The 21,099-nt window shown below is 52.9% G+C and overlaps 7 protein-coding genes across 7 annotated transcripts; 5 read left to right on the forward strand and 2 right to left on the reverse strand.

Moving 5' to 3' along the window:
• Window positions 1-3,444: 3,444 nt before the first annotated feature.
• On the forward strand, window positions 3,445-4,692 carry PG997_001180 (chitin synthase III catalytic subunit domain-containing protein; the record flags this gene model as incomplete). The annotated part of the gene is made up of 6 exons (XM_066805495.1): window positions 3,445-3,474; window positions 3,579-3,614; window positions 3,686-3,779; window positions 3,831-3,918; window positions 3,981-4,074; window positions 4,135-4,692. The coding sequence occupies 6 exons, from the start codon at window positions 3,445-3,447 to the stop codon at window positions 4,690-4,692; spliced, it is 900 nt and encodes a 299-aa protein (XP_066675268.1).
• A 1,749-nt stretch (window positions 4,693-6,441) lies between these two features.
• Window positions 6,442-7,997, forward strand: PG997_001181 (uncharacterized protein; the record flags this gene model as incomplete). The annotated part of the gene is made up of 2 exons (XM_066805496.1): window positions 6,442-7,007; window positions 7,097-7,997. The coding sequence occupies 2 exons, from the start codon at window positions 6,442-6,444 to the stop codon at window positions 7,995-7,997; spliced, it is 1,467 nt and encodes a 488-aa protein (XP_066675269.1).
• Window positions 7,998-8,584: 587 nt separating this feature from the next.
• On the reverse strand, window positions 8,585-10,066 carry PG997_001182 (uncharacterized protein; the record flags this gene model as incomplete). Its single annotated transcript, XM_066805497.1, has 3 exons — window positions 8,585-8,995; window positions 9,043-9,944; window positions 9,997-10,066. 3 exons carry the CDS (start codon window positions 10,064-10,066, stop codon window positions 8,585-8,587), a joined length of 1,383 nt encoding a protein of 460 aa, XP_066675270.1.
• A 788-nt stretch (window positions 10,067-10,854) lies between these two features.
• On the forward strand, window positions 10,855-11,574 carry PG997_001183 (uncharacterized protein; the record flags this gene model as incomplete). Its single annotated transcript, XM_066805498.1, has 1 exon — window positions 10,855-11,574. The coding sequence occupies one exon, from the start codon at window positions 10,855-10,857 to the stop codon at window positions 11,572-11,574; it is 720 nt and encodes a 239-aa protein (XP_066675271.1).
• A 667-nt stretch (window positions 11,575-12,241) lies between these two features.
• On the forward strand, window positions 12,242-13,078 carry PG997_001184 (60S ribosomal protein eL27). Its single transcript, XM_066805499.1, has 3 exons — window positions 12,242-12,394; window positions 12,590-12,926; window positions 12,989-13,078. The coding sequence occupies exons 1-3, from the start codon at window positions 12,332-12,334 to the stop codon at window positions 12,994-12,996; spliced, it is 408 nt and encodes a 135-aa protein (XP_066675272.1). The 5' UTR covers window positions 12,242-12,331; the 3' UTR covers window positions 12,997-13,078.
• A 2,213-nt stretch (window positions 13,079-15,291) lies between these two features.
• On the reverse strand, window positions 15,292-16,712 carry PG997_001185 (uncharacterized protein; the record flags this gene model as incomplete). Its single annotated transcript, XM_066805500.1, has 4 exons — window positions 15,292-15,663; window positions 15,722-16,353; window positions 16,421-16,488; window positions 16,573-16,712. 4 exons carry the CDS (start codon window positions 16,710-16,712, stop codon window positions 15,292-15,294), a joined length of 1,212 nt encoding a protein of 403 aa, XP_066675273.1.
• A 1,569-nt stretch (window positions 16,713-18,281) lies between these two features.
• On the forward strand, window positions 18,282-19,683 carry PG997_001186 (uncharacterized protein; the record flags this gene model as incomplete). Its single annotated transcript, XM_066805501.1, has 2 exons — window positions 18,282-18,670; window positions 19,227-19,683. The coding sequence occupies 2 exons, from the start codon at window positions 18,282-18,284 to the stop codon at window positions 19,681-19,683; spliced, it is 846 nt and encodes a 281-aa protein (XP_066675274.1).
• Between the last annotated feature and the right edge of the window lie 1,416 nt (window positions 19,684-21,099).

Consider the following 21,099-nt stretch of genomic DNA (forward strand, 5'->3'; position numbering starts at 1 on the left):
TCCACAAGCGGGTACAAGACCGTGGTCAGTCCGCACACAAGACAAACACACGCATTCCAGTGCTGGCCACCAGAAGAGATATCGTGTCCTATCCACATTTGAATGCCACACTACGTGTAGGTATCATACGGCAGCGCAGCCTCCCAAGAGAGCAAGACGGTGAGATCTTGGTCAGCTGCTTCATTGGCAGCGGCGAAGAGCACAACAGCTTCGCTTAGCGATGTATAACAAGAAAAAACTGAAGATTCTCGCCCAGCTAACGTGTCCCGCATACATAGCCCCTTGATATGCTGGTGCCACTAGGAGGTGCCGGGCAAGTGAACGGTCGGTTGCTTATAGCCGCCAGATGGCCTCGAATCATCGTGCTAGAAAGTCAGCCGCAGCTGCTACCTACTGTGAAGCTGACGGGGGTGGCATTATTGAAGTAGACAATAACTCACGCATTATCAGTATTGGGTCCATGCTTGGTGGCAGTTATCGTGGGTTCTTCATTAGTGTACTGGCGGAGGCTGGGCATTTACTATAAGAGGCGTATTATCACAACGAATCACGATGGCATCGGCATTGCCTACCGTATATTCATCTATAAATTACCCACGGCCCTTCTCAGAGGCTTGACTTTGGCCCATGCTGAAACATAGGCAGGTACATGGTCACGATAAGGGACGGATACACACGTAGACACCAAACCAGCTTGTAGCCTTAATATTGACGTCACACGTCACATATTAAGGGGAGATGCGAGCTTCATTTTTTTAACCCCCTCCCCCCCCAAAAAAAAAACTTCTGTTTCCTTCTCTGCTGGCTTGGCCATCGTGACGCGGCTGCCGAGGCTTGAGGTTTCATCGTCCAGTGTGCACAAGCAAGTTGGCAGTTGCTAGACAGATAGAAAGGGGCTACTATTGAGACCAACTTGTCAGACTATTGCAAACCATCATCGGCACGACTGGATGGCAAGGCGTCGTGGCAACGACAGCAAACGCCGTAGCCGTCGTCCAGTGAGGTCGAGGGCCGCCTTGAAGGCTGTGGCTGAAACCTTGGGCATCCCTGGCGGTGGCACTATATCCATGCAAAAGGAAACCGCATATACCCTTGCTCTCCCAGCAAAAACTTCAGCTTTCTTTTGCCTCGGGTATTTCGGTAGCAGAACCCAGATACCGGTGCGTGTTGTTTGCACAGCTTGGGTCCGAGGAATGTGGAATTCCACTCGTAGACTTTCCGGACGGTAAGCTGGTAAGTCTATCTTTGTCCACGTTGCAGTGGCGATTTAGGCACAGCCATCGACACTGTTGGAGTAGGAATGCGTATTTGACTTACTTGCATTCGTTGCCGTCTTCGGCACCGCAAGCCAATTTGTGCTTGATGCGTGGGCAATGCTACATTGAATGAACTTGTGCAGACAGGACTCAGCTCAGCGACAAACAGGTCGAAACAGGCCAGCAGCTTTGATGAGCATCGCTGTCCGAGGACGAATCAGCGATCGGCTCTCCGTCCCGTCACCTTACTTGCATATCTGCCAATTTGCCAAGCCTTTGACTGATTGCACCCACTGTCTTAGAACCCACGTACACTTTGTTTCGATCGTTCAAGAGACAGTATGGAACTGCAGCGAAAAGAAAGCGCTTACGCTTATGCTTACACTGACACTTACACGATCTTCGGAAATCCACACTCAGCTCAGGAGGAGGCTGTGTGTTAGGTTACGAGAAAAACCAAATCGAACAGAATGACATATTCCAGAATGTGCGAGCTAGCCCGTCATACATATCATCATCAGGTTCATGCATAACGTTGGCAAGATTGCTTACTTGAGGCTGGCCAAGTGGTGACTGGAGCCCTGAGCCCCCCTTACCACCCCAACGTCGATCAGGCAATGCCGATTAGCCACCTCTCCCTCTTGCCCTGCTGGACTTTTCTTTTGCTGTTGTCAATCAGCAGCAGCTGAGAAGCAGCTTGTTAGGTGGAACGCAGCACACATCAGACCGAAACAACTGGTGTTTATGCACGACTCTCTATCTGCGATGCCTCGTGCCCCCAAAAAGCATGCAATTGTATAGTCAACGTTTGCGACACACCCCGTGATCGATCATCAGGGAGTAAGTAATAGACAACGACAACCACTAGGACACATTCTGGTACAGTTATATCGGGCAGCGTCTGCAAGCGGGCGGGATTTTCTACAGTGACATGGGCCACCTCGGACCACCATGCCCAAGATGGTAGCATCGACGTTCGTGAACAGAGGGCTGGCGGGTAGGACGGGCAGGTTCTGGCAGCGGTGATAGATTGGAGGTGAGCATTGCAACGGTTAAAGGTCCCTGCTTTGCCTCGAGGCTAACCGAGAGCGTCAGGCTTGGCAGGCTAAGGATAGAAGCCCACCCCACTAGCATGTTTTATTAGGCCTCTTAGAGGCTTAGCCTGCCGATAGCCTGGCAGCCTGGGTACCTGCTACCACGCTGAACGTCGGTCTGGCTGTGCTGTCTTTGCCCGTACCCAGTCCCCAGTCCCCATCTGCCCGACCTTCCAATTATCCATCGCCGGCTGCCCCCTCCAGATGCACGCACCAGCCAGTCTGCAAGCGATGAAGCAAGCAGGGAAAAGCATTGGTTTTTAAATTATACGGGGCATCAGAGTCGCCGTAACAACCCACTGCCCTGTCGACGGTTGGCCAGCCGTGTGAAGGTTGGAAACGTCCAATTGCTTGCTTTCGTCTGTTCTGTTCTTTTCTTTCCAGTCCAGTCCAGTCCAGTCCAGTCCAGTCCAGTCCACTCACCACACACCACCAACGGCCAATGCTACTGAGACGACCGCATCGCCAGCAGAAAAACACGACGAAAGACAGAAAAAAAGACCATTCCAAGCGAGGCTGGGAAGACAGGAGGAGAGCTACAGAGCTACTACAGACGGTGCCCAAAAAACAAAACCCACCAGACAGGAGACAGCAAAACCAATACTCGCTACAAGCAAAGTCGTACCCAAGGCCGACCAGACGACCCACTTGTTCCAGGAACAGCTCAAGCTCAGTTGATTGAAAATCGAGGTCGAGTCCCTTTTGTCGCGCGAGTCAAGGCGGCACGCACCACACCTCACACCATCTTCGCACACGTACTGTATCCAACGCCGCTTTCGTCGGTTTCGGTCGCTCGACGCTGAAGCAAGTAAGCGAACCGTTGCTACTGCTTTCAAACAATCACCACATAGCCGTCTTGACACCGACGCCCGCCAAGCCAAGCGAAAACCTCCCATCCCGTCTACATCGACCTCTCGCTTCCTACTGCCTCCCGAAAGCTCGGCGCCTGCGACACATCCTACTACCTAAGCTCCTGCTGGAGGAGATAAAGCTGTCGAAGACATTGCACAGACCTGCACGCCTCTCTGTGCGAAGTACTTACCTTAATACCATACCACAATAATCACGACTTGGCCGCGCGCAATCTCAATCCAATGGGGTCCACGGATTTTGGCAAGTTCAATGTAGGTTCAGTTCCAATCCTGCCCCCGCGCGTGCGCGACAATCGCGACAGTCGCATCCGGCTCTCTTACGATTGCACTTGCTGACCAGCTGTCCCGGATAATAGGCCTTCTGCCGCGATGCAACTTTGCCTATATGTAATGTAAGTAGCCGACATCCTCGCTGTTATAGCGCTGCTGAGATTGGAATTGAAATACTGACCCGGTAATACAGCTTTTCTCGGAATCTCACAATCAGACGGGACCATGGGGCGGCTGCAAATTGGAGGGTATCCCCTTGAGCGGCGGCCGTCAATTGGGCAACCTGGGTAAGTCTCGATGGCGGGAGAACATTTATCTCAGTGCTAATGACTCTGAAGGCTCTATATTACTCTGCGGAATCGCCATTGCAGTCTCAGTGTTGCTGCTGTTACTATCTGAAAGGAAGAAAGCGGCTGTTGGCCGGAGGTAAGCCGAACCACCATATTATATTCTTGATGGTTTTTAATGCGTAACTAACATTTGAAAAGGGAAATGCAATTGTTCCTCGTTGGATACATCATTCTTGAGATATGCGAAATTTTCACCGTGGGAGAGTTCCCCTTGAACTCGACAGTCCGAATTGTAGGTTTTGAACGACCAAACTTCCACATGGCCTGAGCGCATGGACTAACTGATAGCTAGGCATTCACCGGCATTCACATCGGCATGGTGATCGCAACGACGTGGATTTTGATGCTTAACGGTGTTGTCGGATACCAGGTTATCGACGACGGAACGCCAATCTCTATGGGTCTGATGGCCCTTTCAGGCATCGTTCTTCTTGTCGGCACTGGCTATATTGCCCTCGACACGGGATATGACTGGACTGGGACGTTTCAGGGCAGCATGGACGCGGCCGGTGGCAACCGTCATATTGCGCTCTATGTCCTGTACCAGCTCGCACCTCTGGTTTTCCTGGTCGCGTTCTTTGTTCTTGAGGCGATTCTGGTCTTGCGTGTCCTTGGCGAGGTCCGACCTATGGCCTACTTGACAGGAGCTGCTCTGCTCTTCGCCATCGGCCAGATCTTCAACTACACGATCAGCCCTTACATCTGCAACGGCACTGCGGGCAAGATTGACGGCGCTCTATTCGAGACACTGTTCACTCTGCTTTCCGTCATCATGGTCTGGATTTTCTGGTCCAGCATAACCGAAGACGACTGGCCTATTGCGACGGGACCGGCGACCGGTTATCCCTAATCATATTCACGTCTCTCATTTGACCACGGAGTTGGAGTTTTTGGTTCATGGGTATACCACTTCGTTATTATTTTTTATTTATTTTTGGATTCACAGGCGGTCTCTATTTTGCCTAGGAACCACGAGAGCTCCCATTCCAACAAAGCAACATTCTACCAGGGCCACATTGGGCCTTCCTTTTTAATGACGTGGAACACGACCATCGAAGAACGTGCACCTTGAGCGAGGTGTATGCCGGGAAATGAGTCGAACTGTCCAGCAATACGATATACGCGGCAAGTGAAGTTGGACTAGAGGAGGAGCAGCATATCTTGGTCCAGACATTACAGCATGATTCAGTGGCAGATATGCTAGTCGTGTGGAAAACCGGAGAGTTTAGTAGCATAGTTGATAGTATACCCCATTTACGCGGCTAATGTATATGATGTCGTACGATAGACTCAAGACTTGATTACCACCACTTCCTTTATCAGGCGTAGTCGTGATTCGCAGTCTTGCCTTGTGTTCTGAGCCGGTTGCAGGAGTTGGAGTTGACCTAGCTGAGGTCATGTCCTGACCCGATTGTCGAGTTTGTTCCACTGTATAAGCGTGGTGCTACGCTCGGGAAATTCCACTTTGGTATTCTGATGTTGCTGTTGATCGAATACAAGGATGGCTGACGACAACAGACACTCCACCCCCCATGCACTTATTTATCACCGAGGATCGTCAATGATTTCTCGAATGAAGTATAAGCCGAGCACTGCAGCTGGCTACATGCCTGGTGGTTTCCAGACTTGAATGCGAGCAACCTCAAGCAACGGTTCTGCAGCCGGGCTGTGTCGTACCCGTGTGACTTGATGCAGCACCTACCCCTCTGCCTACCTAGGTATGCAGCAAACAGTGAGCAACCTTCGTTAGTCTATGTGTTCAATGTTGGATAGCTCATGTGTGAGAACAGGATACATGTAGCTGCACAACCAGGTCAATGATAATTGATGAGAACGTAAGGCGTCTAGCAGAAAGCGGAAGGGAAGAATATTGGCTGTACAGTGTTGCTGGCCAGACGCATCACACACAGTACAGAGGTGAAATAAGCAACGTAGCGTAGGACAGGCAACTGCATGCAAGTGCTACCTATTTCGTGCATTACGTAGCGAGCTCCTTAATGCAGCGAGATGGATGTGATATCAGTTGTTAATTACCGGCAGTGGAGCCTTCAGCTGAGCTTCCCGTAGCAGAGCCGCTGTCAGCGCCCCACCTGCCACCCTCTCAACTGCCCCCCGAGCCAAAGCCAAGCCAGCCAAGGGAGGAGCCGCCAGACGACGCTCCTACTCCTAGCACAAAGACAAAGCGCGACAAGGCTAGGCAAGTGGTAAGGTAGAGCTAAAGTGCGTCACAATTGGCGACAGCCTCGCCGACCGACGATTCATTCTCTTTTCTTCTTCTTCCCCCTTCTCCCTTTGCAAGCGGCTGCTCCCCATGCGCAGACGGCCAAAGACACATTCTTCGGGGCAGACTATGTGAAACCTGGTGGTTGGGTTTATGGATTTAGGGTCTTGCCAATTCCGATTTTTCCATACGTTCTACCGAGTTCACCACACCTTTTGATTTTCCATGCAGTAGCGCCTTCTTTCCAAGGGCACCTGCAAAGCAGCCCTGGCCGGCGTCCTTCCCGCGACCTGTTCCCATCTTTGGGGTGACTGCTTGCGCCCTTGTGCCTCGTCGCCCATCGTTCCACAACCTTCACTCGCCAGCACCGCCGCCACCATGGCCGACTCCGACGGCGAGTACAATGGCTCCGACGACGAATTCCAACTAGCCTCGAGCAACCCCCACGACACGCGCGGCGGCCGACCGCGACCCGACGGCAAAAAGGGCGGGCGCAAGGAGCAGAAAACGGCGGCATGGGAGAACCTCCAGCGGTCCTGGGATGAGGTGACCGAGGGCGCGGACGGTTCCCTGCTGGGCGCCATCGAGGGTCTGGCCGAGGCCCAGAAGCGCGCGCGCCTGCTCAAGGACACGACGCCCCTCCAGAGAGGAATCATACGGCACCTGGTCCTCGTCCTGGACATGTCCTTCGCCATGCTCGAGAAGGATCTCCTGCCCAGTCGCCACGAGCTGACCATGGCCTACACGAGGGACTTTGTACGGGAATATTTCGAGCAGAACCCCATCTCCCAGCTGAGCATCGTGGGCATGAGGGACGGCGTCGCCGTCCGCATAAGCGACATGAGCGGAAGTCCAAGCCATCACCTGGAGAAGCTGGAGGAATGGGTCAAGCAGGAGCCCCAGGGCAGCCCCAGTTTACAGAACGCGCTGGAGATGTGTAGGGGGTGCTTTATTGTGAGTATTTCTTCCCCCAAAGCCTAATCGATATCGGTACAACACATTTGAACCCGTCTTTCTCATACGTTACCTACAGCAATACTCCTTCACATGGCACACGGGAAGTCCTCGTCATCTACGGGGCCCTCATGTCCAGCGACCCTGGCGACATCCATGACACCATCGGCTCGCTGATAAAGGACCGCGTACGAGTATCAGTGGTGGGAATCGCTGCGCAGGTGGCCATCTGCGCCGAGTTATGCAGCAAAACGAATGGTGGCGATGAGTCCGGCTATCGGATAGCACTGCACGAGCAGCATTTCCGCGACTTACTCCTCGAGCTCACGACACCGCCCGCAACACGTACAGAAGAACAAAGCAATGCCAGCCTGCTCATGATGGGCTTCCCCTCTCGCACCTTGGCAGAAGGGGACACGATCAACTATTGCGCATGTCACAACCGACCCACAAGAGAGGGCTACGACTGCACGCGCTGCGGCTCCCGAGTCTGCCGTTTACCAGCCGAGTGCCCTGGCTGCGGTTTAACGCTGATTCTCTCCACTCACTTGGCTCGCTCGTATCATCATCTGTTCCCTCTACGAAACTGGGCGGAGGTTCCCTGGTCGAAGGCCACCCGCTCGAAGGCATGCTATGCCTGTCTAGCCCCGTTTCCCGACCCGCCGAAGGCCAAGGGCAAGGGAAAGGACCAAGCCGAGGCCGGCGCCGCAGCACCAGGTGCTCCGGCCAAAACACCTAAACAGCCGAGGGGGCTAAGCGAGTCAAGTCGGTACGCATGCGAAGTTTGCAACAACCACTTTTGCATAGACTGTGACCTGTTTGCACACGAGATTCTGCACAACTGTCCGGGGTGCCAGAGTGACACGAGGGCAAGAGACGACCCCGACCCGGATCTGGAGATGAACGGTGTAGACGCGGGTCCCGCGGCGACTCATGTCAATGGCAATGCCAACGGGAGCGCGATGGAGATAGACTCGTGAATGAGAGTCTTTACATAAGAAAGAAGAAAGACTTCATTAGCTATTAGAGACGGCTCATGATGCAAGTCGACCAGGAGCGAAGTTTTAAGGATAGAAAGGAAAACGGCGTTTTTCGAGGCAAACAACGCCTCGTGATCCCAAACGGGATACTTATTGGCCTTTATTGGATGGATTGCCGCCTGGATGAGGCTGGGATTTTGCATCTCTTCCACGTTGTAAATATATATACTGGATCGGGGCCCTACGACCGACTCCCCTTATCGAGCCTGAATTATTGAGCACAGCATTTCAGACAAAATTAGATCACTGCTGATTCGGCTCATAATGATATTTAAAATGATATAATGATGGTGAACAGCCTATTGCTGGTATGAATATGTGCTCGCTTGCTCAATAAACGACCATGCCTTGCTTTTCCCTGTGGATTCGCAACCCGACACTACAGCTGTCTTCTAATATATATACATTGTGTGCAATTTCCATAGGTACACCCCCTTATGGTTGACATCAACTGGGGACCTCAAGTTTTTCTCTCGTCCTGCCTTTGGTAGTCGTTAATTCATGTGGCAGTCAGTGGCTGAATAATATCAATCGTATCTATTACAAGTTACCCCTCTCGGCCTGCTCCCTCTCGATCGCCTCGAAGAGGCTCTGAAGTTGCCGGCGCCGAAGCCCTCAAAGTGCTCGCGCTGGATGATCTCGATGAAGACGGTAGGGCGGTCGACGAGGGGCTTGGTGAAGAGCTGGAGCAGGTAGCCGCCCTCGTCGTAGTCGATGAGGATGTTGAGGCGCTCGAGGGTCTCAAAGTCCTGGCGGAGCTCCCAGGAGCGCTTTTCGGTGGCGAGGCGCTCGCGCATCGTCTCGTAGTAGGTGGGCGGGACCGAGATGAACTCGACGCCGCGGGCGCGCATGGCCGCCACGGTCGAGATGATGTCGCGGGTCAGCAGGGCGATGTGCTGCACGCCCGCGCCCGAGTTATAGATGACATACTCCTCGATCTGGGACTTTTCTTGCCGGGGGCGGGCTCGTTGATGGGCATTTTGACGAGATTGTTGGCCGAGGCCATGACGATGGAGCTCAGGGCCGAGAACTCAGTGCAGATCTGCGAGTCGTCGACGCTCCAGAAGCGGTGGAAGGAGAGACACTGCTCGTAGAAGGCGCAGGCGGCGACCATCTCGTTCCAGCCCTGGTTGCCGACGCAGTGGTCGATGCGGGCGAGGTCCACGGGGGGCAGGCTGACGCTCGAAGGGGGTGGGGACTGGGCGCGGAACCCGGGCAGGAAGACGCCACTGTACGAGCCCCGGGAGATGAGGGTGTGGGTGGTGTCGCCGTACGTGCGGATCACGGCCGTCTCGACGGCGCCGTGCTGCTTGTCGTGGATCCGGGCGGGCTCCTGGACCGAGACGGCGCCGCCGGACATGGCCTTGAAATAGACGCCCTCGACGTTGTCCACCTCGAAGGCGACGTCTTTGACGGCGTCGCCATGCCTCTCCAGGTGGGCGTGCATTTCCTTGAGGAGGGCACTCTCAGCCTCGGTTATGGGCTCCTCCTCCGGGAGGTGGGTATGTGACCGGATAGGGGATGTGAAGACGAAGCGGATGTCGCCATTCGCCACCACGTACGATGTGAAGTATCTGCTGCCTGTCTCCAGGCCCTTGTATGCTATGGTTTTGAAACCGAATAGGGTGTTGTAATAGGACGCCGCTTGCTTAGCGTTGCCCACCCACCAAGTGACATGGTCGTAGGCTTGGAAGTTGGCAACTCCTGCTTGCACTGCGAAGCTGTCGGTGTGGGTGACGCTGTCTACCTGAGAGGAAGGCATATCGACAGTGTGGCCATTAGGCAGCTCGGATACTGCGGAAGGTGCCATATCTGGTCGCCTGTAGTGTCGAAGAGCAATAGGTTTGGTGTTTTTGTTGCAAATGGGTGCCGGTAAGTCAATAGAGGCTGTGAGGTAGTACCAGAAGCGTCAATTGCCAGCTGCCACGTTTAATATGACCTTGGTTCACGTCAGAGAGAGGGAGCTTTGCTTTGATGGATTCGTCAATGAGTATCAGTGAGGAGATCATTGTGGAATACCGAACGATATTAACATGACTTGTAAGTCCCGGCAGATCAGTAACGGTCAAGGGCGGACCAACGGTTGCCATCCGAGGGTAGACATTGCCGTTACGAAATTCCGCACTGGAGGCCCCTTTGCTTAGGTCAGATGGCCCGAAACAATGCGCAACGGCGGGTAGTGTTGCTTTGAACGTAGAGCTTGGATGCGGATATCCCATTGTTCTTGCATCCATGGATGGCGGAATGCTGGCCGCGCTGCTGATAGACTCGGGCCAGGCGCAAACCCGCTCGGCTACCCACGGCCATCCACGGGCACTGCGGCGAGTGACCACTCAGACAGCGTCAACCTGCCATATCAATGCACTTCGACACAATGCGGCATGCGCCTGCCGGAGAATGAGGAAATCCTTATCAATCCGACCGCCTAGGATTCGTAGTCACCCGTAGAGGCAACTATCGCACTCTGGTAGAGACTTGTGGCGCTGAGCTTTGTTGTTTGGGAACCCCCGCCCCCTCCCCAGGTCTGCGACTGATGAAAAGTCCCGAACCATCTGAGCTGTATTCAGCTTCTGTTCAGTCCGTTCTCACTACGTCTTCAAGTCGAACCCGAGCCACCAGGACGTCGGTTGTCAGTATTTGAAGATATACCCAGGCCCCACGACAATTACTTAGTAACCCGAATTATCCCGACATACCAACCCGAAGAAACGATAAGTCATCATGGAGTCCACCTCACTTAGTCGGCGAGACGAGAACGTGCTGGAGAAGATGAAGGATCCGGAATCGAACCCCCCTTATGGCTGTCCTGATAGACTCGACATTGCCCAAAGACCCGAATATCCATCAGCCCGCTATCTACGAACGGGTCTCTCAGCGAGAACGCGACATAGTAGTGGCAATGCAGCAACTTGAAATGCAGCTGGCCGGGTTCAAGACTACCACTTCAGTCTCAGACCCTACCGAACAATACAAGACCTGCGTTGCCCAACTTGGCCAACTGATAGCCGAGCACTCCCGGTACGCAAGTGCCCGCAACAACAGAGCTCAGGCTCTGAGACGATTATACGGCGACAGGATGTTTTTGCATGGAGATGACCCAACAGCCCTTGCCCAGGGCGCGGCGCCCTCGGAAAAACAGGAGGCAGCGGCAATGGCATTCTCAGATCTTGACGAAGCTGTCAAACTGTTGACACCCAAGAGCCTGTTTTCATCCATCTCCCCACAAGCGAGCAAGACGCTGGCGCTTTCTCACACCCAGAGAGCAGCGCTGTACCATATGACGGCGAAAGGGCTGTCGGACGGGAGAAATTTGCATATACACGAGGATCGCAAAGAAATCGGCTGGACTAAGATGGACTTTGAAGAAGCGGCATCTAGAGATTTTGCTTTGGGCGGACGATACGGGAATGAAATCGCCAAGAGACTAGCTGTTGCCACGAACCCTACAGCAAAGTTGTGTGGCCAAATCGTTCGCGAGGCTATGAAGAAAGAGTATGGTCCCGCGTTCGAGGTTTGAGGTTGAGGTGGAGGTTGAGGTGGAATCACAAAGATCTCTTAGAGAGCCCAAGACGTCTTGACAAGCGCATGTCAGTATAGAGCATCTCGTAGAATCGAATCGCACATGCTAGGGGGTTCTTCATGGAGTGTTTACCTCTGAAGAGAAGCAATTGTCTGTTGCGTGGTCTTGCCCTTTTCCTTCTCTTCGCGATTGATCCGAGTAGCAGCTGCGCCGAGACCAATGACGAGAGCGAAGATCGGGTCGGCAACCTTGGAGATGATATAAGTAGGAGGTGCCATGGTGTGCTGTTTGCACAATTTGAGGCGCAAGACGACGTTATAGGTGTGCAATTGCTCTATTAACGGAAGTTGCTGGGGTCTATTCAAGTTGCGATCAAGCCGAGTGCCATGTCCATGGGTTTGTGGTGTTGAGTTGGTGAGCTTCATCAGCTTGCGCAGTCAATTGTCAATTTCTCGGACCAAACCGGTCCCAAGCTCCGTTGCTCATCGGCCTATCGGGGGATACTTGCCATCAAGTACCTTTAGAAGTGGGAGCAGCATCGTTATCTAATCAGACGCTCGGGCCAGACCAATGACCCCACAAATCGCCTTTTCTCATTGGCCATGGATTTTTGCCCTACACACAAATCCACGATTTTTCATTGGGAACTTTTCCAGCTGGGTTGGTCAACGCAGGCCAAAGGAACATCACCAATCCTCACACACAACGTCCCTCTTTCCGACTTCATACTTGCCCTCGACAACCCGACGACAAAATGAAGTTCCTTAAGGTCGGCAGAGTTGCCATCATCACCCGCGGCCGCTACGCCGGTAAGAAGGTACGTTTCGACAGCCAGACTTCCCGCCCCAAAGAATTATTTGTGTGCCTGTGGAGGGGAGAAGACGCACGCTCGGGACGAAATTATTCGACAGACGCAACTCGAGCGGTTCGACCTCGGAAGACATGATGATTACTCGGGGGCACGACGAGTTCAAAGACGGCGGGAGTCAATTGCTAACATGCCTTCGTGAAGGTCGTCATCATCCAGCCCGTCGACAGCGGCAACAAGACGCACCCTTACGGCCACGCTCTGGTTGCTGGCATCGAGCGATACCCTGCCAAGATCACCCGTCGCATGTCCAAGACCCGCCAGGAGAAGCGCTCGAAGATCAAGCCTTTCGTCAAGGCCATCAACTACAACCATCTGATGCCCACCCGTTACACTCTGGAGCTTGAGGGTCTGAAGGGTGCCGTCACTGCCGACACCTTCAAGGAGGTCAGCCAGCGTGAGGATGCCAAGAAGAACGTGAAGAAGGTGCTGGAGGAGCGCTACACCAGCGGCAAGAACCGATGGTTCTTCACCCCTCTGAGTATGTTACCACTGCGCACCAGCCCAACGCCCCCTCGGTCGACCCGGCTAACCATTTTGCAGGATTCTAAATAAAACGCATTTTCCTCGTTCACGTTCTCATGTCGTTCGGTTCTCGGGGTTCAAGGGAAAATGGGAGAGATGTTATATCGCATCCTTTACGGTCTAGAGCGCAATAGGAAATTGCTCTTGATGAATTGACAGCATTGACAAAGACAACCAAATACGACCGTGTCCGTGTGTGCTGTGTTCTCGACGAGTAATGATGCCTGACCTCGATACGACGGAACAGAACTGGCGCTTCAAAGGAGTTAAAGGTCACGGAGAGGTCAATATTAGTATTATTCGTTCGTCTCCGAACGGTGTTGGACTTTGGATCAACACTCACAACTGCTACATATTCGACAGTTGGCCGAACATGACTGGGATGAACTAGGGGAACTGCCTTACCCCTTGCTTTTTGTACCTAATTTGGTAGAAAGCAACCCTGTGCAACCAACAAACACTTCTAGTGATGGTGACTTCTGAACGTTTCAACATGTTTCTGATCTTGACCTATCAATGGCAAAGACCGAGCCACGTGCCGATGATCAGCCTTGCATATTGTTATGGGCTTTCGGCTTCCTGTCTTTCGGTGATATAGATGTCTCAAGCAACTTAACTTGGTCCGTTACTTGGTATGACCATGGTGATCAATATCTTGTGATACAATGTTGCAAGTATTAGCAGGGCCTCCTGGTCTGCCGTGTCAACATCACATCCATATATGATCTAGTTATATGCTGCAGGAATGCTAACAAGGTAACCGAACGCTTCTCCCCTTCTGTCTCTGCAAAGTCTGTTCCGGTGGTGGCGTCATATACGACAAGCTTCCTCCAGGGCATGCCCATGTACCTCCATATAGCTGCAATACGGAGCGTAGAAAAGCATCCAGAACCTTGAGTTTTGCATTAACTCAACGCCATGGGCAACGTCAACATAGGGGGTTTAAGGAAGTAAATAAGGTAAATTCGTTTCAGAATAATTCGCAAATAGCCGCGCGTGCCATATATGTATACTCAAGTCAATATTTCGAAAACGGATGGACGTCCGCCGATGCCAGCGGTCCGTCGCGCGAGACAGGGAGTCAAGAAACACGCTGCTGGGCCCTTTTCGTTGTCTTGCATCTTCTTCTCTCTTGGCGAATCTCTGCGCCACAAGCACATAATCAGCGTGCTCTATGTATATTGCGCACAATCCATGTCTTGGGATACCTTATAGGGCCGATAGATAGATCCCACGTGTTTAGCCGCCAAGGGGATTTTTATTCTCTCTAACAGGCAAAGAAGTAGGTATGCAATAGATGAGAGACCTATCATGATCAGTTTTGCCTTCCAATAGAGCGGCGGACTGTGGAACGAGCGCGAATCTGAGGAGCAGATCGGCAACCGTCAATCATGTCGGTGAAGACAACGAAGATAAAGATTTGGAGGCTGATAGATAAAGGGGCCAAACTTAATTGCATGTAATTATTTGCCCTTGTTTTCCGCGTTCGTCTCTCTCATAGACCAATCCTTTTGGCGGACGTCAACGCGGCTAACATGACGAGTGGATGTGTGTATTGAATCCAAGACTCTGGACAATTTTTCTACCAGAAGTCAGTATGCCACAAACGAGCTACATATCGGGTATTCGTACATGTCGCTGTCTGATAACTTAACCAGCAGACCACTATTGGTATCCACACACGTAGTCATGCAGTCCACACGAAAAGGTAGGCATCTATGATCGAGTATCAAAATATAGGTCAAGGATTTTGTTCACTTGCTATTATCTATAGTTTGCTCTCTGCTAGGTAGCTGAAGAGGTAAAAATACAATCCACAGTATCCGAACTGCTGGTATTTGAAGTGTGGTCCAAATATATTCGATGTTTTACATTCAAGATTTGTCTATTCGCCCAGCGCCGTTCTCTAAGTTACATCCGGACACTTTTTGTCGTGAAACATCTCCGTCCCACCGAGTCCTTTGCTCTCGACGCCTTTCCTGTGTTCTATAGCTGTACAATCAAACACTGACAGGCCCTTCCTTATAGATAGGAGGAAGGCCCGGGTGAATGAGAAAGGATCCAATCAAGTGGCTTCCTTGTATAAAAAGGGCGCAAAATGGGAAGGAAGAAAATGGGTGCAAATTATGTACTGGAAATATCAGGATCCCATCCTGCTATGATCACTGTTCATAGCTCCTGGGGGGTTTGCCCAGTGATCGAACCACCACGTCATCATCATCTCGTGGCGGTTTTGCCATTATGAACTCCGGACCTCGCCTCGTAATATCAAATGTCATATAATAAACAGGTGTTGTACCCATTCATTGATTCTCACCCCCTCATGAGTTCCAGCCGTACTTCGCAGCGGCCTCAGACATGTACTTGGAAGGGTCGTACTCAGGGGCGTAAGTCGGGGCCAAGCCTCCGAAGAGGACGAATATGACGAACAAGCCAACCGAGATAGCGATGACCTTGCGCAGAACAGGCTTGGTCTGGCCAAGTTCAGCCCACTGGCGGCCACCCTCGGCAGCATAGCCCTTGATAGCCTCGTAACCAAGCTTGTAGTAAATCATGCCACCAAGAGCAATGGTGTAACCGAAGGCCTGGAGACCCGAGATAGGAGTACCCCAAATCAGCATGGAGGCAGCCACGAGGAGCACATCCTTGAGGACACCGCAGAGGGTCATGACAAGGGAGGAGGTCTTGCCGATCTGTAATTTCGTCTGTCAGCATTTGTCCCTCATGAGGACCGGGGGTTGCAAGACTTACCAGAAGCACAACGGAAACGTTAAGCATGAAGGCGCAAAGACCGTTCAGGAAGAAAGTGAACAGACCAACGTGGTAGACCTGGTCCATGGAAACCTTGGGCACCTCCCAGAAAAGAGCAACAATACCGTTCATGACAGCGCAAACGGGAGCGAAGTAGTACACAGAGACCAAAGGATCCATCTTGTACTCGGCGGAGCTGAGGAGAGCCTGAACCAAGTTGAGACGGACAGCCTCGAAGACGACACCACCAATTTGGAAGAAGAAGCCGACCCAGACGAACTTGATCTCTCCGAAGGAGGCAATCATGACACCAACAACAATGGCCGAGACGTTCATCAAAACCTTCATATTGGGCTGGGCAATTCCCATTACCCAACTGGAAAGGAGGACAGCGACGGGCGTAGTGGCCTTGAGCATCTGGATGAAGGCAACACTGAGATACAGGTAGGTCAGGTTGCCGCAGATCAAACTCAAGCTGAAGAAGACACCGATGGGCACAATGGCGCGCAAGTAGACGCGGCCAGTCATCTTGACGGTCTTGCGGCCGTCAAGGAGGTGGGTGTAGCGGGCGAGGATTTGCGTCATGATCGTGGCGAACGTCAAGTGGTACGTCGTGAGGATGACGGGATAACCTGTCTAGTCTCAGTATCGTGTTTCACCGCAGCAAGTGCGCGAATCGGCGCTGGCGGTGCGACTTACGGAAGTTGAGGGTGTCGAGAATCCATTTGTTGAACAGAATGACGGATGACGAGCAAGCGATCCAGACTCTGTGTGTGCCTCTTAGTTAGCGATCTATGTTCCTTCCGTAACAAGGGAGGGCGCCGCGCGCCACAGCTGGATCATCGACGTACGTGACATATAGTGCCGGGTGGATGTTCAGGCTCAGGCCAAGAGCATCCGACTTATCGGTAGCAGGGGCGGGCAGAATGGGGCCCTTGGGCTCAGGCCGCGGGATCTCGCCCGAGACTCTGGTCTTCTCTTCGCCGCTCATTTTGTCGTTGGTATGGGGGAAAGATTAAAAGGATGCTATAAAAGAGAAGTGTACAGTACAGTGGTATCAAGAATGAGAGGGATGTAACGAGTGCAGATGGCCTAGAAAGGACCGGGATGTCTGGTGAGAGCAAGTCGAGAAGTGACTATTCCAAGACCGCGCAGAGCGTTGACCTTGTCTGGACCGGCTTCAAAAGGAGATTGAAGAGTACAGAGAAGGGATCGCAGGAGGAGAGAAGACGGGCTTGGTGTTTTGTTTAGGGGAGGAGGAAGAGTTAAATCAATTGAGGGCAAACTGGGAAGTTGGCAAAAAGGGCTGCATTATTTGAGTTATGGCAGGGCTCCACCCACCCACGCAGGTTTGATCTGGGATTATTTAACCTAGGACCTAGGACCTAGGACGGACAGGACAGGACAGGTGGTGGGTGGTTTGAGGGAGGGGGAAGGGAGATAGGCAGATAGGGGGGGCAGCATACAGCACGCGCACTGCACTACGCACGACCGAGTACCCTCCAGTGCTCTGTTCTAGGTTACCCGGGGAGCTGATCTGTAGCATGTACTGGAGGTACATTGCTGAATCGCCGCCGACTCGGCGGCACAGCATATGGCATGGGTGATGGGCCTGGACAGCGAGAGAGGCTGGTTGGTACATTTGGAGGCACGCATTCACTCACGTCAGTGGACGGTGGGGGGCAGGCATCCGGGCCCGGTACTTCATTAGGGGTGGACGCGCCAGCCTGCCCCAAGCTCTGCAAAAGATCGTCACAGATTTGCAGTGCTATTGCAATGTGTGATCGGGCCTAATCCTGCTCGCTGTTGTTTGTTGCTGCTGTCCTTGGATAAATTCCAATCTGGCTTGCTCAATGCGCACTTCAGCACTCAGCTGGCCCGTCACAGCAGCCGTACATAAACTTCCATCTTTAGCAAATAAACATTGACGACTAGTCGCCGCTGCTGTCCGAATAGTCGCGGCCCCCAGCACGTTTTCTACCTAGACTTTGGCACCATTCCAGCCGACCGGCTTCTAGACTTCGGGTGACCCTTGGCGGGAATCTTTCAGGGCCTTCAGGGCCTTCAGTGCCTGTCGCACCAAAACTACAGCCAACACAACACAACTCAAAATCGGCCGTGGTGGCTTGGCTGCCTTCCGGGACCCTGAAACAACGACGTGCCATCACTATTCGTCGTGTCTGCAATGGACAAAAGCAAGAAAAGCATGCTGCATTATTTATCCTTTCCGCGGCGGTCATTACATCCTATTCGGTGTTTGTGCTTTTAGCACCCCCGGCAAGGACAAGATTGCATTGGTCTGCGTGCAGTAGATAGTGGTGGGTGGAGGCTCCTCCCGCGGTTGGAAAGCCCACCCCTGCAGATATCTAGATGTATATCTCGAAGAGTATGTAGGTACTCCCTATACAGGGTTATAGATACCATCCTGACATTGCCTCAATACCGCTTAATACCCCCGAAGATGCACATGCACTCAGCCAGCCCTCTCGCTTGCTTTGCTTGGCTGCAATGGCAGCCGGCATCCCAAAAGGTAAATTGTCATCGACATATGCAGAGGACAATGGTAATCTTTGGAGGCCACACTCCGGCGTACAGAGCTTACTTGGTAGGAGAGGTGACGAATCAACGACCCGCCAACCCGCTTCCCCATCGTCCAGCTGTCCCGAACGCCAGAGCCTCTTCCTGTTCAATGCCTTGGGTTGATGACATTGTCATCGCACCCATAGTTATAGGAGCCAGCCCGCCCAGCGTCGCAATGAATCACCATCGCGGGGCACCACGGACGCCAATTCGCGCTGTTCGTCGTCCCCGGAACAGCGACCGCGCTACAGTGTGCACCACCCGTGGGATTGGGAAACAAGCATTTATCAAGCAAACACAGTGGGCTTGGACAGTGGGCTTGGACGGTGGACTCAGTGCTGGACTCCAGGAAACCGCCAAATTCGCTGCGTACGTGCTGCTCGAGGCTAATGTCGTGCGCCCAGGCGGAAAAAGTTCTCACTGCTTCAATTATCCCGTTTGGCAGCTGGAATGCTAGTTCCCGTAGATTGCACGGCTATACTTTCTACTACAAGACCGGGCTCGAAATGAGGGTGGCTTTTTACGCGTATTGGCCTAGTCGTAAATGCCTTATCACTGGCGCTCTTCTCGGGGAACACGAGAATAGTAGAGAGTTGACGGTATCGTATAGTCGAGTCAGACACCTGCATCTCGAAGAGTGTCGCCCGCCTCGTATTGGTTACCTAAGTTCTGGCCAGATGTATGCAAGTAGGTGTTTGGTGGAACAGCGCACTCGATCATGCATTGCGACTGCTTGTGGACCCCAGCAGCCGAGAATTTTCTCCTTTGGGCAGAGCAATCGGCCGCGTAAGAGGTGGAAGAAGCTTTGTCGCATCCGCCGGTAGCCCATTTTGTGAGACAGCTTTCGTCATGGGCGTGGAAGTCGACGAGAACCATATACTGCAGACAATGACTTATTATTAGCACGAAACTGAATCGTGCTAAGCCATCGTGAGCTACTCTTCCCGGGAAAGGCTTGCTTAGCAGCCCACGCCCTGAACGCAGTCTGGCCTGATCGACAGCAGATCCGGTCTTTTCCCTCTTGCAGCCCCCAGCAGCAGGAAGCAGCAGGAAGCGAACGGACAACCGAGCAAACAGTGCTGCCAGAATCTCAACATGAGACGGCGGTTTCGCAGCCCTTCCCAGCAACTGATTGCGTAGATCTACCCCACTCCCTTGCGACGGAATTCAGTGCTGCAACGGCCCCCTATTCAGCAGCCGCCCAAGGAGGCGTGCCGGGAGGGCTGATTACATGGCCAGCACAGAGGCACGCATACACACGCCTCACATACATGGGAGCCTCGTTGCTTAGAGCTGAGGGCTTGTGTGTTCCCGTTGATGGGCGCCGCAAACGCATGCACAGACGACTGGCTGAGGTTGCTGCTTGTTCTTATCGAAATTAGATGATCTGTCAAGACCCATAAACCGTGGTCAATTCGACGTCGCCCACTAGTCAGTCAAGAAAAAGCAAGGTCTGTGAAATAAAGCCGGCGAGGGATACCACCCACGCACCCACCCACACCCTCATTGTGCATACATATGTACAGCATGTACCTAGAACGTCGGTCCACCGATAGCAGCGAACTGCTGGGAAATGGAAGCTGGAAGCTGAATGCTACTGCAAATAGGCCGGCAGTATTGAACGCCCGCAGTGCACCATCCAGCAGTTGGGGCAGCAAAGGGCTGTTAGCGGATAGTAGTCAGCAAGTAGTATTATTAGACTGCATAGTGGCAACGACTAGGGGAAAGGGGGTTCACGTTCGTTTGTTCCTGACTATAGTTCTAGCCCAATGGCAGGGTTTTCACGTTGAGGACGCTGGGCGATCAGGAAAGGCGACGGGCCAATCGCAGGGCGGCAGAAGTGCTTTACGGCCAGTCCGCTTATCTGTTGATCTCCAGCGGCCGGGACTGTTTGTCAGCCCTTTCTTCTTGGAGTGTTGGCTGTTTTAGGCCCGTCATGCCTTGTCCGCGCCAACGGGTAAAGAAAAGCCAATTGTTGCACAACGCTGAGGTGCTGACGGAGCGAAACTAAAATGGCACCATATGGTAGCAGTGGGCAAGGCATGGCAGCTTGGGGTGTGCACAGCATCTGGGATCTAAACCTCTCGTGGAAGGATGAAACCGGAACGCCAAGCTCGGACATGTGAGAAATACGTGACAGATGCGGGCGGTGGATATTGCTTCATTTCACCCAAAATTGAAATGCAAGGGTATAAGGTCGATTGTCGTGGACTGTTGCGGCTGCTGTGGAAACAATGATGAAATAGGATTGTCGAACAGTAGGTGCATGTTGTGTGCGATAGAGCTCGGTCTCGCAGCATGCCATCACAACCTTCTGCCGACCTACTCGCACATCTAAGAGGCCGGTATCAATCAAATGGTCCATGTTTCTCGTTGTGTGTGTGTGTGTGTGCGCGCGTGTGTATCTAAGCTTGTCGCCAAGTCATCTCTAAGCTTTCAGAAGCAAGCCTGCCCGTCGCCGCCGCGGCCGCCCAGTGCTCTCTGCAAGTCTGCCTCCCCTCCGCGACGCGCGCATCACGCATCCAAAAAGGGGGGCAAACAGGATAGTGAATTGGGAAGTGAGCGACGGCTCCTGGTGCAACCCTCCCGAGATCTGCGCTTCGAACCAGGCCCTCTTTTTTTCCATGATGGGCGGCCTTTGTCTCCAGTATAGGCCCCCCAGAATAGCCCCCCCTATTTGAACGAAGGAAGTGACGAGTGTTCTTTTCGAGAGCGAGGTGCAGAGTCTGGAGGCCAGAATGCAGACGGGGAGCTCGCTTAACTAATTGGAGGAGGTACAACGAGATAGCTTGACCTTT

Source organism: Apiospora hydei, assembly GCF_038363865.1.
Source record: "Apiospora hydei strain CBS 114990 chromosome Unknown utg000002l_segment0_segment0, whole genome shotgun sequence".
NCBI lineage: Eukaryota > Fungi > Ascomycota > Sordariomycetes > Amphisphaeriales > Apiosporaceae > Apiospora > Apiospora hydei.